General features: G+C 32.0%; 1 protein-coding gene across 2 annotated transcripts; it reads right to left on the bottom strand.

Moving 5' to 3' along the window:
- Positions 1–1,086: 1,086 nt before the first annotated feature.
- Positions 1,087–17,245, bottom strand: LOC106059511 (arginyl-tRNA--protein transferase 1-like). 2 transcript variants are annotated; one of them, XM_013217148.2, is made up of 10 exons: positions 17,011–17,245; positions 14,454–14,517; positions 13,165–13,444; positions 12,337–12,499; positions 11,506–11,612; positions 10,921–11,007; positions 8,372–8,533; positions 5,358–5,539; positions 4,442–4,659; positions 1,087–2,648 (listed from the first exon to the last, which is right to left on the bottom strand). In XM_013217148.2, exons 1-10 carry the CDS (start codon positions 17,108–17,110, stop codon positions 2,470–2,472), a joined length of 1,542 nt encoding a protein of 513 aa, XP_013072602.2. In that variant the 5' UTR covers positions 17,111–17,245; the 3' UTR covers positions 1,087–2,469. The 2 variants fall into 2 exon arrangements, with proteins under 2 accessions (XP_013072602.2, XP_013072601.2); XM_013217147.2 differs by lacking the exon at positions 8,372–8,533 and adding an exon at positions 9,485–9,646 and having other exon boundaries at positions 17,011–17,244.
- Positions 17,246–18,058: the final 813 nt, after the last annotated feature.

The raw sequence follows: 18,058 nt of genomic DNA on the forward strand, positions 1-18,058 counted from the left end.
CACAGCAAAAATACAAGACACCGATCACATAGACACAGTAACTCCTTTGTTCCCCTGGTGATCAAAACATTAAATACAATCCAGCTATCCGTTATAATAACAGTGAAACTAGTATGAAGGTACATTTCACTGACGTACAGTACATTTCGTTTAGTAACTATAATAAATGCCTAAATTGTAAGACGAATTTCCACAAGGATAAGATATTATGTTATTGCTACTTTACTTGTTAGTCAGTTGTCCAAGTAGATTTTAAAATTTAGTGATTAAAAATGATATTTACCAATTCAATTTATTAATTTGTCATAAACGGCTTTTTAATTATTGTTCTAGTTTCATTCAAGTTTTGTTATTTTGTATATCTTCAACTGCTTGATCCCAGACTAAAGATACCTCAAAAGTGTAAAGTTGTATAACATTTGAAGTACTCTTTTCACATTTGTACAGATTTCTTTGATAATTGTATTATTACATCAATAAAGGAATTCCAAAACCTTTCATTTCTAAGACACCCATATACTTTTATGTTTTTAGTAAATAGTTGAACATGAATAGAGACGTACCACATGGAGGTTTGATCTATTTTTAAAAGGGAATTCAGTGTATGTCATTCTCAGCTGAAATTATTTTTTCAGGAAGTTATATCACATATGACATTGTATTACTGTTGAAATAGTTTTTATGCTTCCATTTATACTTTTATAGTGCTTAAAAAAATTCAAGCAGTAGCTCCAGTTGAAGTCTAACATTAGACATTTCCATTCAACTTGTTGCATTTTTTAATTTATTGCAATCAAAGTTGTTCTTTCCTGCACTTAGAGAAATGGACACCCGAATTAGAGATGTTTGCTCCACATTCTTCATCAGAAATCCTCAAAGTTGTGGCTTGGTCTAACATGTCACTAGGCTGGCTGTAGAAAGGGGCAGGAATTTAATATAAAGACCAATTCTTCTTTTAATGCGGTTGCATATGTCTCACTTCAAAATGGGTAAAAACAAAACAAAATCAAACTGCGCTCGTAATATTATTTGATTAAAGTACTAAAAATAGTGTAGCAGTATTTAAAACAAAAACAGACAATAATGTATTTTTAAAGAAATATATATTTATATGTCTCAGACTGATAGCTTATGCATAGGCAATAATAATACAGTGACATGTAAGACTCTACAAAACTGTTAAGTGATTCTCTATTCACCAATGAGAAGGCAGGAATTAGGAAGCTAGAAAAGCTCCTGTACTTATTATTGCTGATTTAGAAGATCACTGATTCTGTTAATGATCAGCAACAAAAACATTTCTATTTCCTCCTCAGAGGCCCAATTCATCAATGACCCCAGTGTGAAACAAATGAACAAAATAATCTTAAACTGCCAGTCCAGTATTAAGTGAAACCCTACAAAGCAGCAGAGGGGCCAAGAATGATAAGATTTATCAGTTTAGTGATGGCAATATCTAATGAATTTAACATATGCACATCAAATACACATCAAGCCATTGTATACCTAACATTAAAATCAATCATAAATTTATATATTTATAAAAACGTTTTTGTACTAATTCGTCTATTTTCTGGTGGCAATCTTGTAATAAAAACAATGATTATTGGGAATCTATTGTCTTCGGTTGCATAATAATATACAATACATCCACATGCAGGCACATTGAATAAATTCAACTAAATGAAATTGATGAGTTGTCCCCTCTCAGAATTTTGATTTTTCCATTAGGACAAAATGTGATAATTTTCCAATGAAATTCTACAATGATAAGTGAAACTTTAACAACATTAATGGTAAGATATTACTATTTCCTTTGATGGCACGAAAATTGAACAAGCTGATCAGGATAGCACCACCAAACAATTAATGTGCAAAGAGATTGTCATATAACAGAGATGACTAATCTAATCCAAAAAGTAAAACTTACAGCCAAGTATTATTTCTGTGATTTTAAACAAATGTTAAGAGAAAATAGATTTAGTCTCAAGGTCAGTCAGTGAAATTAAAAGTGCTGAAAGTTGCAGATGCTTGTGATTTTGATTTAAAATACCACAGATCAGTTCAGTTTAGGAACAACATTCTGCCTTAGGGGCACAGCAATGATTTTACATGATTAAAAAAAAAGAAAATATATAAGGAAACAGACACACAAATACACACACAAAATATTCATATCAATATTAAGTGTAAATACATGAGTCTAAATGTATATCACAGATAAAGCATTAGCATACATGTTGAGAATGTTTTTGCTAGCAACAAATAAAATGAAATGAAAAATGTGTTCATTTAGACATGATACTATGACAAGGCTATATTGCTTAATTTCATTGATCTCCCAGCAAAACTATACAACACAAAATAATAAGGTTGGCGAGATTTTAAAACATCCGCCAACTCTTGACATCTGAAGCAAGTAAACTAAATCCATAAATATCAGAAAAATACATCAATTACAGTGCAACTCTATTTCCTAACCAGTAGCATCCGCTCAGCACATGTTTTCCCAACAAATTCAGCATACTCTTTGACTTCTGACTCATCAGAATTTCTTGATGTCATCATTTTAAAAAACCCATAGGGTAGTATATTTCCCTTGTTAAGAACCAGTACTTGGTTGACATCTATATCTTTGTCTTTGTCTTCTGTAACAGAAAATAATTTCTATAACACCAGTAATAACCAACATCCCAGCCATAAAACTAAAACCAAATACAAAATCCTTACACAGATCTCCTGGAATTTGAAAAAGGATTCTTCTGTCATTGCTACTTGTATAGACATAGCTTATATACAAGGACTAGCTTTTTAACTGTAACAACTATGTCATGCATTTGAATATGTGTATTTTTCCAGAGCCAGAGCTAATGTCTAAAAAAAACCTATACAATTAAATAATATAATAAAAGTGAGCATAGCATGGGTCCAGAGGAGCAGATTAAGAGAATGATTTTAACTATTAAAAGGTGTTGGCATTTTTTTTAAATATCTGGTTGAATATTGTCTGATGTTGATGCCTAACTATCATCTAGAAAATTGTTCTTACAGGTGTTTATAGAGATTATCTCAAATATTGGTATGCAAGATGACTACTTCTACAATGATAAAAAAAAAAGAAAAGTTCTGCAGTAAAAATGCATATACAAAATTAACCCCTAGCAACTGTATTATACATAGGTACATTTTTACACTGTCTGCCAAGTGATGAAGCTTTAATAAGTAATTTGGCTGATAGAAAATTTTCAGAAGAAATTCATACTTAAAGTGAGTTTCTACAACTGGTAAACATTTTCCCAGTATTTTAGGTTTGACTGGGCTTTACCACAAAAGCATTCAGAAGCTGCTTGTAATGTGAGCAATGATCAGAAAAAGTAGATTATGACATAAGTAAGGTGACACTTCAAGAAAGAATGTATTGGGTGGGTTAAGTAAAAGGGAGCAAAACAATATATTTCTTTATTAGACTTATACAGCCTTGTTTGAGACTCATTGTGACATGTAGTGATTTGTAGTAACTTAAGATAGTCCATGATTTTGCACGAGGAAAAAGCATGGGGTGAAAGAGCGATAGCAAGATTTGAGTAGTTGTAACTTGGTCCTCAGAGAGGAAGGACATACATTTTCTAACATAAGCATTTTGTAATCAGTACTGATACTACTATAAGTTTGTTCTAGATTATGCAGTGATATAATTCTATTTGTGGTGTTATTATTCAAATGTGTACTATGCCTTTATGCCGGGATTACTTGCCAAGTTATTTATTTTATTCAATGCTAACTAGCTCGTTGCTCAGTGTATCTTAATACTTGTGATAATTATGACACATGCTCTACACAAGACCATGACAGTCGCGTGACGCAAAAGTAACACCAAGAGGGTTTATTAATATTAAGATGTTAACAAGACTCAGTTTGGTTTTCTAAGCATAACTAGAACAACTGACAGAAGCATCATAAAGCCACTATTAGGAATTCTTTCCTTTACACTAAGAGTCCAGCCAAGAACTTGGTAGTCAGGCACCTTACCATTAAAGGCACTACCATTCTTACTATTGCACATTAATAAGAGAAGAGAAATAATCTCTTGCAAAATGGACTTGCTGAAAAACTTCTGCATAACAGAAAAGTTTGTTAAGCTACTAACAAGGTGATGTGAAAGTAAAGGTAACCCTTTCAGATCATGCAATCTATGGGGGAAGATGATAGAAAGTTTCTCTGCTAAATGGTTAACAAGGGTGTGTACAACACAATGACATGTTAAAGACCCTTTATAGTGAGTAAACTCAGGAGCATCCTAAAAATCTTTCACGGAGGTTCAAAAACAAGGTCCTCATTTGGGAAGACAAGCACTTTACCACTTGCAACCACACCCCCAACGTGACAAAATAATGACATTAATATTGTGTAAAAGCTACTGACTGTCATGCTAATAACTTACCAACACCTAACTCCGAAAGTCTAGAGTATTTACTGGCATCAAGCTTTGGACGGCACTGTTCAATGGATACCCAAGTGTAAGACACTGGACAGGCCAAAAATGAAGGAACAAACTGTCCTTTGTATCTCATCTTAGGACAAGAGTGGATATAAAAGCCCATGTAGTAGTACTTTAGAGCAGGCACTGACTGGTGAAGTTTTCTAACCAAAGCCAGTTCTCTGAAATACAAATTTTAAATTTTTCTAACAAGTGAAGTAAATCTAATAGAAAACATATCAATTAATTCATTCTTTTATAGTAAAAAAAATGTTTGAATATCTTTTTATGGTCAATAAAAAAAAATCCCTAAATTTTGTTGAAATTAAAATTAGACATTGAAATAAGCTAGAAGAAACCTTGCAGAGACTAATAAAACAAAAAAGTGTTTCAAAGAGTCTTGAGAGTCAAGTAATGTAAGAAAAGTCTTGGTGATGTTCATTTTGTGGAAACCATGATCGTAAGCTTCATTTCAATTAAAAGCTGCTAATTTATGTGCTGAGTGATTAAGGGATAGAGCTAAAATTTGTCACATTAAGTTCTACTCTACAGTTTCATGCTTGAAATTTATGAGTACATATTTAGTGATTCAATAAAAGAAGCTAAGTTGATATGCCTTTGTGCCATTGCTAACCAAATTTCAGAAACAAAGTTACTTGTATCACCTGTTCAATGTGACTGTTTAAACTATAGAAGTTTTAATCTTTCAATGATATGTATTTTGAAGGAAAAAAGTAAGCCCCTTCCTTCCAGTATCTTTTAATACTACTGAATCAGCCTTTTTTTTTTTTAGAAAATACCTAAGTTTGAGACTAGTGAAATATCTGTGGTTGCACTCTTCCAATAATTCTAAAACTGGTATCTATATCTGGCTGCTTACCTCAACGCAGAGTAAACACCTAAACCCAGGAAACTGTAGTCAGGATCATAGTAGAGGTACACAGAGGAGACACAGGCAGGTAAAATATCAATGACACCCACAGCTATCAGCTTGCCGTCAAGTATGTAGTGTTGATGGAATGAGCCAAACCCATCAGGGGGTCTGATTGTATCTTGGTTATCCTGTGGCCAAACACATTGATTAGGTCAGTCATTTCACACTGAGCTAAATGTTTTTCTTTCCAAATACAGTTAGTACCTAATGTATTATACAATCACAAAAGTTTCTCCAAGGACAATGCTTCAATGTAATAAAAGTATTTGAACTGAATGGATTGTATCACAATGGATAAAGGACTTTCACGAATAACTATTTATTCCATTTAATTCTAATATACGACCAAAGTTCAAAGATATGATGGAGCGTGGAGCCATATTTTAAAATTTCAAGCTGAGTGCGGAGCAGTATAAGCAGAGTGTTTGTTGTGATCTGGGCTGAGACAGTCATCTCAGCAATGCGATCACTCTTTCTCACATTTTATGTACGCATGAGAACTTTGTTAGTTTTTTTTTTTACGTACAAAAACTATCCATCCCCTCCCTTACCAGGGCCATCAGCTGTAAACATTTTCATAATTTAGCTTTGCATTTTGAAATTTTTTATTACCCTTGTTAAATTTTGTTTTCAGCCAATGTAACGTAAAGCTACATTTTCTTTAGGTTCCTGATACAATTTTGTACCTGATGTACCAATTCAAATTTATTTTTCTTTTGCATCTGAATGCTTTCAAGTTGAATTTTATTGTTTTGCTCTTATGTATATGCACTGTACAATGCAGTACAATTATGTTTGAATGTTTTCTTTCTTTACAGGATTATTTCATTGTCATTCATGTACATCTGTAGAATTTGTAACTAAATTTATTTTCATTAAGCTTATATCAACTCACTCTGTCAGTCTGTTTGGTAAAAAAGTTTGTACATGTTATTTATCCAACACCCAATCTCGGATCAGGTTGAAACTTTGCACAATTATTTATTGGCATAGAAAAGACGTGAATCAATAAAAAAATAACCAATTAGTCAAGTAAGTACTGGTAATTAATTATTTTAATTTAATTATTTAATTAATCCTTCAGTATATACAAATATTGTTAATTATGTAGGGTTTTCGTCTCCTTAGATAATTGAATACGCCATTTCTCCCACACCCATTCTAGGATCAAGTTGAAATGTTAAACAATTATATACTGAACATAATAAAACATGAATCAATTAAAAAATTAACCAATTAGTCAGTTATTTATTGGTGATTAATTATTTTGATTGATACGGAATAAGGGATATAACTTCTACATTAGAGATATAATTGTAAATGCAGAGCTCTTTCCCTTCGATAAGCTGTTTTTTAAATAGGCTTTTTCATATTTTGCTTGTTCATTTATCTGAATGATCTCAAGTAGAAGTTTATTTTGTTTGTATAGCTCACATGTATATAGCCTTTGCCTTTGTCTTTGTTTCAATTTAAAATCTAGACTAGATTCAGTAAGTTGAATATTATCTGCTTCCATTTTAATAAAATTATATTTTCCTAATGTAGGCTACCTGTTTATGCTTTTTTTTTTCAAAATAAGTACAAATTGAATTGAATTTCTATGTGCACGCTGTGTTTCTTTTATTCTTTATGTCACCTGGGATAAATAATGTTATGACCCTGTTGGCGGCGCAAAAGGGTTAACTATAGGCTCAGCTGACACACACCTGAATCACTCAGGTCAGATTACACACAAATATGACCAATGTTATGGTCATGTGATCAAAAGCCTGCGTGTACGAGTGACACAGTGTGTAGGAAAGAGGACGCGGAGGAGACCAGGACTGTTAGTCTGGCTATGAAGTCGGTCCTGGTTGAGTCCTCAGGTGTTGATGTACGAGTCCAGAAAGAGAGACAGTAGAGTTGTGTACGGTGATGTACAGAGTGACATTTTAGTTGTTGATGTGTTTGATGCCAATTGTCTAGTATTGGCTGTTATCTACTTATTCACTCATTATTAAAGTACCAGATTATTTGAAGCCTTGTTGTCAAGTTCTTGATGTGTTGTGTTCGTTTAGCAGTGTTTACAGAAGGCCTGATTAGGAGGAGAGAATCGTAGCAATACTTTGTCATTTTAAGTGGATATAGTGCTGTATCAAAAAAAAAAAAACAATACTACATACTCCACTGTTAAAAATTGATACCTTATACCTAATCAAAATCTAGGGACACACTTAATGACTAAACATGCTTAATTAAATGATGTTATTTCTGGTCCCTAACCTGTCATTAAGCGGGGACTCAGTGTATTTAGTTTTTAAACATTTTTTTATCCCATTCTAAATTAAAGTATTCATTTTGTATCAAGGTGGTTTAACCAATATGGTTTATGAAATGGCATTGAAAAAAAAATAAAAAATTTTAAGACAAAGGCAAAAAAAAAATTATTTTTAGAAAAGCTTTGCAAAATTTAACTGACATAGAATTAAGCAAATTTAGACAATTTCCTTACCATTGTCAAAAACGATTATTAAAATTTTTAACTACCTTATTAATTCTTGGTTTATAAATCTTGTCCCTCTAACATATTTTTATTATTAAAATCTCTGCTGACTTCACACACAAAATAAAATCAGAACTTATAGTAACAAAATTGTTTTTAACATAATTCTAAAATAATATTAATACAGCAATGCAAAATGTCAAGAAGCAGTAAAAAATTAAATAATTAACTAATAAATTTAACAATAGCAGAAGCTTATTTGCAAGTATATTAACACTAAAAACAAAAGAAAATGTCAAAAAAATAAAAAAAATATAGCCAATAAAAATATGCACAAGAAAACAATGTCCAGGCTTGTAACACAAAACATGAAGTACTAACTAGGTAGAAGCAAGTCAGATGAAATCAACTCATAAGCCAAGAAAGATGAAGCATGCAGCTGGACAGAGTAAGAGAACAGTAAATCTACAAGAATGACCTCTAGGGGGGACTCCACAAGAAAATTTCGAAAGCCTATCTTGTCACATTCCTCTTCAGACTCCCTGTGAACAAGCATCTGGTATTTCTTGAAGAGTGAGAAGGATTCTTGGAATGTGATACGGATCTGGTGAGACTCGGGAACAGTACGAAATAGCATGATCTACAGAGTAAAACAAAACAAACAAAAACACATGTAGAAAGTCTTTGGCTATTGGTTGTAAGTGTTCTTTCAGGTCATCAATCTTTCAAGTTTTACATATAGTTTAATGTTTCCTATATATTGCTTCAGCCTTTATATATTGTTTCATATTATATATTTAATTCCGAGTTTTAAATATAGTGTCATGTTTTGAAATATAGTTTCATTTTATGTTGTTTCAAGTTTATAAAGTCATTTTGTCTAGCATTAAGTCTGTGCTCTTTCAGGTCAGGAGACGGAAAATACATTTACTCTTCATTCTTCAAGAATTATAATCACTTCAAGAATAATACCAGTTATCAGTTGAATAAGTTAGCGAAGCTATAGTATTACTTAAAATGAATAAAAGATGCAAATAAATGACAGATTCTGGCAACATGTCAAAATTTCAAGCTTAAAATTTTGTTTAATATCATGTGAGACAACATATTTTGTTGCTTAAATTATTCTTTGTCTTGACAAAAAAAGACTGTTCTGGTGAAATATAATCAGAATTTACTTTGGAAAGAAAAACATTTATCTGAACCCATTTAGCTAATTATGTATTCAGTTACTAGCTTGAATTAACAAATTCATATATTAATAAGACTAATAGTTTAAAGTTGATTTAATTTTTGCTGTTTGACCATAACTCCTTCATTTCTGAATGTTAATACTTGTGACTTGTTTTACTAGAACTGGTAACTAACACATTGTAATTTATCTCATTCTATCACAACACTTTGACATCATTACAAAAGTCTCTATGTCATCTGATGCAATGAAAATGGTACTTTTAAAAAAAATTTTACAAACAAAAGATATTGAGAAGTCCCCCAACAATAAAGAGAAATGAGAGGTCACAGGGAAGAACTAAAAAACTACATTTTCTTGTGCATATTTTTTCTGGCTTCAGTGGGTCATTGGGTTTACCATCAGTGGTGAGTCACACAGAAAACGCTGATACTGACTCATGCCTGGTTTGGAAGGCGGGTCTTTGTGAATGGTCACTTGGTATTTTAAATATACACTGTGGGAGGTTTCCAAAGTGGAGCGGAAAGCAGCACTTGGAGGGTTGGATCTCATCAGTCGCAGCTAAAGTAGCAATAATAATAAAAATAATTTTTATTTATTAGCGCCGCTAAAAACTACACTTTTAGCAAATAACTATAGAAAACATTTTAAAAAATGAAAAAGAAAATTCTTTACTGGCATTTAAAGATAAACCAAAATAGAAATGAAAAAATTGAGAAAAAAAATTTAACTAATTAAAGTATATTTTGAACAAGCTTGACATTCATGTTCTTATTAAAATTAATTACACATGTTGTGACACGTGATGTAATCAATTTCTTTAGGTAGAGCAGCATTTCATTATTGTCTGTGTACTGATGACAAAGTGATACCAACTTATAAACATTTCATGCACCCAAGGATGAAATTATGCAAGCAAACTGTAGCAGTCTTTTATTTTTTAAGGACTAACTAAGCAGCACATTATAAATTTGCTATAGCTGTAAGTTTTTTTTCCATCAGGCATACCAGCTAGGTTAGGACGTGGCAGTCAGTTTTTTTTATATTTTAGGCAACTTAGATTTTTTTTTAAATTGGTAGTTATGAGCTCAACACAAAAAAATGACATTATCAAAAAGGATTTTTTTTTAAAAGTAGCAAAGAATTACTTTTTTTTCTAGAGTGAATAGATGATATTCAAATGTGTATAACATTCTTTCACTATGAACGTATGAGAGATACACAATGAAATAGAGCCATTGTTTGTCTAATACATGCTTAACGGCTGTCTGTGTTGCCTCTATTGAAGTTGTTGGTGAACGGATGTGGAGAGGTGGGGAGGAGCTAGCTAGGGCATGTGACCATTGACCACTGGGGTGGTAATTTGCATATGAGCAAAATGACTCTTGACCAGAAGAATGTTTTTTTGGACATTCCGATGCTCTAGAGTTTAAGTTCGCTTAGTGTGTTATCGCTAGGCGGTGTTGTCGTTCCAGGGTCACTGGTTTGAGCCTTGGTAGGCGCAGTCCCATATTTTTGTCGCATTTAATACACTACTTTCTCTCATTTAAAAACTTGGTCCCTGGTGCTGCTGTTTATTTATGTTTAATATGTATGTATCATTCTTTCACTAGTAGACATTTTATAAAAACTGATAATGGTTAAATATCACTAAGACACATAATAAATGTCACAAAAATAGAGAGATATATACTAGGACAGAAAAGAAGAAGAGTTTGTGGTTTATAGGTAATTTTTAAACTTTCATAATATAATACCACGCCTTGGAAAGCTAAAAAAAAAAAAAATAAGTGAATAGTGAGAACATACAATGAACACAAAATGAAGCACCTCACCTCAAGCTTGTGGGCGGGGTTCTCTACATGATCTGGTTCACTCAGGAGATCTTCTAAGCTCTTTTCTGCTATAGGCTTGTTTTTTTTCTGGAATATGGACAAGATATAACTATCAAAACCTTACAAACTTAAAATTATAAATTAGGCCACTTCATGTTTTTTTAAAAGTTGAAGTAAATTCTAGGAATTTCATAGTTGTGCCATAATTAGTAGAAAAATTAAGTAGCTGTTTTTATATTCTTTAAGTTTCAAAAGTTATTGCTGAAACACAAGTTTAACCATTTGACCAAAACAGAATTTCATTCTTAATATAAACCTGTCAGAATACAATATATTAAATATACTTAGTAGTCAGCTTACATAAAAATTTAATAAAGATTACCAAGACCAAATTTTATCAATAACATTTTCCACAACACTGTTTGGAAATATTTATTTTGAAGTTCTAATGATGTAAGACACTTTTTAAATGACTACTACTCATTTACATTGTATTTTCCCTAAAAGGAAGACTACTATGAAGTTGAATACAAACATGAAAAAGATACAGCTTGGACTTAATTAGAACAAACAGTAAAGAAATACCCCTTTTATTTGGTAATCTCCCTTTTGTTGTTCTTTTTTGGACCTGCGCTCAGCTCTAATCTCTTTTGATTTTCTACACGGTGGTTTGTTAGGATCAGGACCAAGACCTAGGAAACAAATTTTGTTTTATATCAGCAAAAAATAAATAAATAAAAAACAACATTTTGTTTAAATATTTTCTTATGCTAACCACACACAAAGAGGATGAAAAAATTATTTTTAGTTTCCTTTTGAAAGAGAAATAGGCTAGCTGGAGTAATTATTTTTTTAACAACAATAGTAAAGGTAGAAGATAAAACTAAGACCACACAATTTTACCTCAAAGTAATGAGGAATTAATGTAACTAGCAAAAGTGGCAGGCCATATACTTCCTTAATTTGTCAACCCATTAAAGCTAGATGAACTTAAGCCATCATAAAATAAAAACAAAAAAAATCTCTATATCATGTTTCAAACTGAAAACATTCAGCTTCACAATGAACCACTCTATTCTATGAAAGAGGTTCCACTATAGTCTCTGAAAGAAGTTGATCAAAACAGACTGATGTTCAAATGTTCTTGTTGCCTGTTAGAAACATCAACTGGTAAATTCTAACCAGCCTGAGCTTTGACAATAACTCAGAATCAGCAAAGGGAAATAAGCACATGTAGTACATTAACCCTAAGGGAAAGGTAAATATTTTGACTCAATAATTATTTGATATTAAATAGGTATATAAACAAAATATTAAAATATTGAACAAGATAAGAGTAAATCGAAAAAAAAAATAAATAATGTTTTCTATACCTAAACATTGCTGGAATGCTCTATACCATAATAAATTTCATACCTGGCTTAGGAATGTGTTTTTCAGTGGACATATTGCTAAAACTACTTTTATTACTAGTAGATTCTTTGGACTGACTGGTGGAGGAAAGCATATTTCTACTAGAAGACTCAGAAGCAGAAGAAGTATTGCTTTTGCTGGTTTGGACATCAACTTCTGTCTTGTTCTGCGGACAAAATAAACAGAATTCATTAATATAATAGATTTATGCCTATGAAATGTAAACTCCTCACAGTCAGACAATTACAAATACAAAAAATTGTGAATATTGTTGAAAAAAAAAAGGAAATGGAAGATTGGTACATTTAATTGTACAGACTTATGGAGAAAAGTTGATAAACAAAATTAGAGATTCAGTTATTGGCTCATATTTAGTTAGCAAGCAAAGTGTTAACAAAATGTAGATAATCTCAAGTATAAACTAAAGTACATTAGCTCAGTGAATATCATTGTTCCATAATAATCATTGTATTCATCATCTAAAGGAGTCAAAGAGTAGTAGTGGATGAGTGATTCCAAATTGTGGGGTTCAAATCTTTCCTCTGAGTCCACCCAGCTACCTGACATTTGTTGGAGAAAAGTAAAGAAGGTTGGTCGATGTGCTGGCAACATGACAACCTTGTTAGCTGAGGGTCACAGCCCTATAGACCATAAGGTCTGAAAGGGGAACTTGTACTTTTTTTTTAAAAGCATCTCACCTTCTTGAGAACATTTTTTACATTTTTCAAAGTGTATTTAAAATTTTAGTCATCAATAAAAAATTGTGTTTTATAGAAATTGAAATAAAAGTCTTTAATCAACAATTTGTGTCAAATATTTCAACAGGATTACCTCTCCTCCAAAAGGCAAGACAAGAGTACTGGGTTTAGCTTTCTCTGCAAGGGAACATTCCACACTTTTGAAAGGGTCGTCCCTGCACCCCTCTTGCTTCCTATCAATCAAAGGACTGTCATCCATTCCACTTTTGCGTCCAGTGATAAGATAACGATTGACCCTTTTAACAAGCTTTTTGTGAGACTTGCTGAGTTTGAAGTTTATAGCATCACATTTTATGGTGTACTGGGGGCAACAGGTGACATTCATTGTAGGCTTATAGCAATATTTGCCACTCCTGCAAAATAACAACAGAAATAATGTTCGAAGTTTTCTTTTAAACTATGAGACAAAATAAACAGACCACAATCAGGCATGTTGGTAACAGTCAGAAGTGACTTATAGGAGTTTCCTACAACTTACAAGCGTTTGTTTTTATTATTTTGGATCCCAAATATTTGTTTCTTTTGACACTAACATTTTTCTAAATATTTTTTTCTCTCTTTTTTTTTTATTTAAAAAAAATTACTTAATTGAAACTTTACATGGTTTTCATAGAACACTGATTTTGAGAGTCTATTGCTCCAAATAGAATCAACTCTTTTAGAAATGTTTTTTTTTACAGAAAATTTAGCTGATTCCATATTAGCTGAACATCAAAGTATCTTTACACCATCAATCCACCAAAGTCCTGATTTGATCAGTCTGCAGACTGAAATACATTATATTACATTCATAAAACCTATAACTATAGTAACATTTGGGTTTAAAAATGGTAAATGACACTGAAAATAATATGAGGGACAGATAATAAATATAATATTTAAAATAACTTTAAGGCTGGACACTTACAACTAGTTGTTGGCTACATTTTAAAGCTTCTCTTCAAAAGTAGATACATAAGTCAAATCTGGTTAATTGGTCCACATCAAGACTGAATCATTTTGGTCCTAACCAGCTGGTCTGGATTCGAATGTATATGATTCTACTATATATATAGGCCTATATATATAAATGCACACACCCACACAAACACCACAAATGAGGTACTAGTTTCTATGGCCTATGATTAGTTAAGATATTTTAAGTCTAGTGCAATCTCTATTGTCAGTCACTTTACAGTGTCTGGTGGAGTTAGGAAGGTCCCAAGATCATGATGAAATGAATGTTTCTAGCATAAATCGAATCAGAACCCCCCCCCCTTTTTTTTTTTAACATATTCCACGTGTAAAAAAAAAAAAGGCAAGAAAGTTAAAAAAAAAACAGTCAAAATAAAAACAAACAAAACCTGTTTTATTTATTAATACCTTCTCCAACCTCTATCTATAAGATCCTGGTAGTCTTGGACTGTCATCTGATGAGCCCACATACCTACAATAAAGACATATTTAGCCATTGTGTTACATATTTAAAAAAATAAACTCTACTTAGTACGTAGAGAAGAAAGATTTCTTTTAAACACTGTATACAAAATGTAACTCTTAACATAATCTGTTTCAATGTATGCTATTAAAAAGTAAAGCAATTTGAGTAGTAAATAATCAAAAGAAAAGAAAAGTAAATTTATCCCTATAAACTACTACAAGTTGACATACATAAAGTGAAGAAATAATCCACAACAGAAAAAGAATGCTATGATTTCATTAATTAAATCAGATTTGGGGGAATCATTTGCATTTTGTGAACAATCTGGAACTGAACAAGTTATCTATATGGAACCCTGTTACCAATATCTGGTAAAAACCTAATTAAAGTTGCCAATGAATTCAATCAGCATTGAACTTTACAACAAAATAGTTGTTCAGAGAGGGGAAAAAAAAAGACATACAGAAAAATATTTTATACATATCCACTTTGAAAGATCTAAATAGATCAAGATTCTCTATGTTTTTCTCTGCATAATTTCTAGTATAGATTATAGTCTAGAGCTGAAGATTTCAATCAATTGACCAGCCAGGCTAGTCAATTTTGTTGGTGATTGTTAAATGTAGGATGTTAGGTTAAATGTAAATTAATGCAAGCCTTTAAATCTAAAGCTAGAGCCAAATCCCAATTGCGATTCAGGATGCTTTGCTAATACTTCAACATAATATTATCATACTACTTTATTTTCTTGATTATGGTAGAATTACTATATAGTGCAAGATAAGGATATTTTTATATTTATCTTTTTCTATACTTAATATTTTACATATTACTCTATGATGGTAGAAAGAATATCTATAGACTAAAATGCTTATTAAATATTAGTCATTCTGTATCTTTTAAATGTATGTTGTTTATAATAGTCATTCTGTATCTATTTTGTATGTTGCTTGGCTTTTGCAGTCAATTTTTTGAACACTTCTATTCGTCTGATCATCCTCTCAACTCTAGTCACATAGATCTGTCATATGATCCTCTTCATGTTAAGTTACTCATCTTTTTTTTGGTCACAAATAAGTCATCACCATAACAATATAGCATAGTTGAGAGAATCCTTACCAGGAAAGTTGTGAAAAACCATGTGAGTTGATTGATGTGAAGAAATTAAATAAAAAGGGTTAGGGGGATGTTGCATGTACAAACACTGACTATGCTAGAAACATAGAATTGTTGCACAATTTCGTTTTTAGGCAACCAGGCATACTGTTGTGTCTCCATGGCTTAGGAAGGGCTTGATTTATCAATAGGTAACACAATTCACAAGCTTATATAGCTCATAGCCCCCAAGAAATATTTAGCACTGACATATAATATCTTGGCATATAGGGACCCATATCTCAAAATAGCTTTTAAAAATGGCTTTTTCAAGTCTAGATGAATGGCACTGGGCTTGAGTGTGAGGTCAGTTTTAAAGCAGAGATTGGCAATAGGGAAGGTGGGAAAATGACAATAATGACATGTCTGTCTTGACATGGCATTAAAAGAAAATGATATAAATAACGAAATTTGCAGATTAGAATATCTTCTTTGTAACATCCATCTCAAGCGTTCCAGAGTTTCTTAAGATAATTAGTTTTTTAAGGGAGTGCTACAAAAATGTTTTCTGCATTTGGGTCTTGAAGCATTGACCTGTCTCACTTTGACACCAAATAACATTTTAACTATGAGTAGTAATACATTAAAACATATATATACATCTAGTTTTATTGACAAATGGATGCGAAATTCATAGATACTCAATTTTTTTTTCCCATTCCTAAACATTACAATCAGCTCCAAAAACAGAATAAATTTTGGGGGGCTCATTAGCATAGCCAACCAAAAAATATAGTCTTAACCCTATATTTGAAATTCTTTTTTCTTACATTAGGAAATTGGGTCAGAATCATTGAAAAATGGACACGCACATTATAAAGCGTGCTAGTTTCATATTAAATATCAAAATAAAGATGTAATGACCACAAAAACAGCAGGTTGTAAGTACGGATTCATGTAATGTCCAGAATATATAAATTACTCTAGATTCTTGGACTAGATGAGTAGATCTAGAATAAAATTGAGTCTTAAAACTTATCTAGTATAATCTAGATTTCTAGACTATCTCTAAACTCTAACTCTATAATCTATATTGAATAATAATTAATAATATTGATTGTGACTGATCTAATAATCTAGATTTAAATTTAACTTAAAAAATTAAGTCTAATAATTACTAGATCTAGTCGATTCTAGATGTAATATATTATCTAAGACTAGATTGACTAGATGATATTCAGATATTGATAGATCAGTAGATTTATCATTTATTTTAATATAATTTTAATAAATAACATAATTTGTTAATTATGATTATGAATTGATTATGATTATATTTTATTATTTATTATAATAATATATTATTAATTTATAAATTATAATTATTTTTCTGAATTTTCATACCATGGGAATAGTTTGTATCTTTCGAGCCGCAATAACCACATTTGTAGCGCTCATGTTCCGAAAAATATTCTACAATCGTGGGATCAGCTTCTAGTGACATTGCCACCTGAAGCTAAGCTGGATTAGTGGATGAGAAAATCCTTATTGAATAGACAGTAGACTAGATTGTCACTAGATGAGTTACAATGAGTAGATCTAGAATCTAGAGCTGTAGTACAAATAGCAACTGAGTAATTGAGACGCCGGAAGTTTATATTTTGATTAATGCTTTTGTAGAAAAAAATACAAAACTCGGGAAAGAAACGACTTCAGCTAATTGTTGCTAATGACGCTTTCTTTGATTACAATGCATTTCCAAAGGGTCTGGTGATTTAAAAAAAAATGAAGATCAAAATCTAGATCTTTTTATTGTACTTGGCTATGGATAAAATGTAAAGAAATGTCTGTTTTGTTTTCGCTAATTTTATTTCTATTTTTAAGGTTTTTTTTTTTTAATTTTATTTGATTGAACATAATGAGGCTTCGAGTCCCAAGATTAATGAGGAATGCAGTATTATCTGAGTATTTTCCGAGGCTACGCAGCCCCAGTTGTGACCTATATATTTTGCCAAATCCAGGGCAACCATAACCATTGTCCGCTGTTGATCGATTAAGATTTTCTTTTCGCCGTCTGCGTCTGTCCACGGCAACGGATTTTCTTTTGGTCTCAAATGTCCTTTGTGAGTGACCTCCAGCTGTCTCGTTCTGAGGCCACACGCAACAGGTGCTCTCTTCTATGTCAGCTAAGGTAAGTTGTCGCCTAAGCTGGTCTTTAAAGTGTTTCCGTGAGGCACCTCTGTTACGTCGACCACCTTTTAGCTCACCAAAAAAGGATGCCCGGGGCATACGTTTGTCCCCCATACGATTGCACTTAGAGGAGTAGCTAGTAATGTGCGGGCCGTCAAGTGGTGCAGTTCATCAAACCAAGGACAGACTTTCTGGGTAGAAACAACATAATCTACATCATGGGCGTAGCCAGGGGGGGTTGGGGTTCAACCCCCTCCCCCGA

This window comes from Biomphalaria glabrata, chromosome 6 (genome assembly GCF_947242115.1).
Source record: "Biomphalaria glabrata chromosome 6, xgBioGlab47.1, whole genome shotgun sequence".
Classification (NCBI taxonomy): domain Eukaryota; kingdom Metazoa; phylum Mollusca; class Gastropoda; family Planorbidae; genus Biomphalaria; species Biomphalaria glabrata.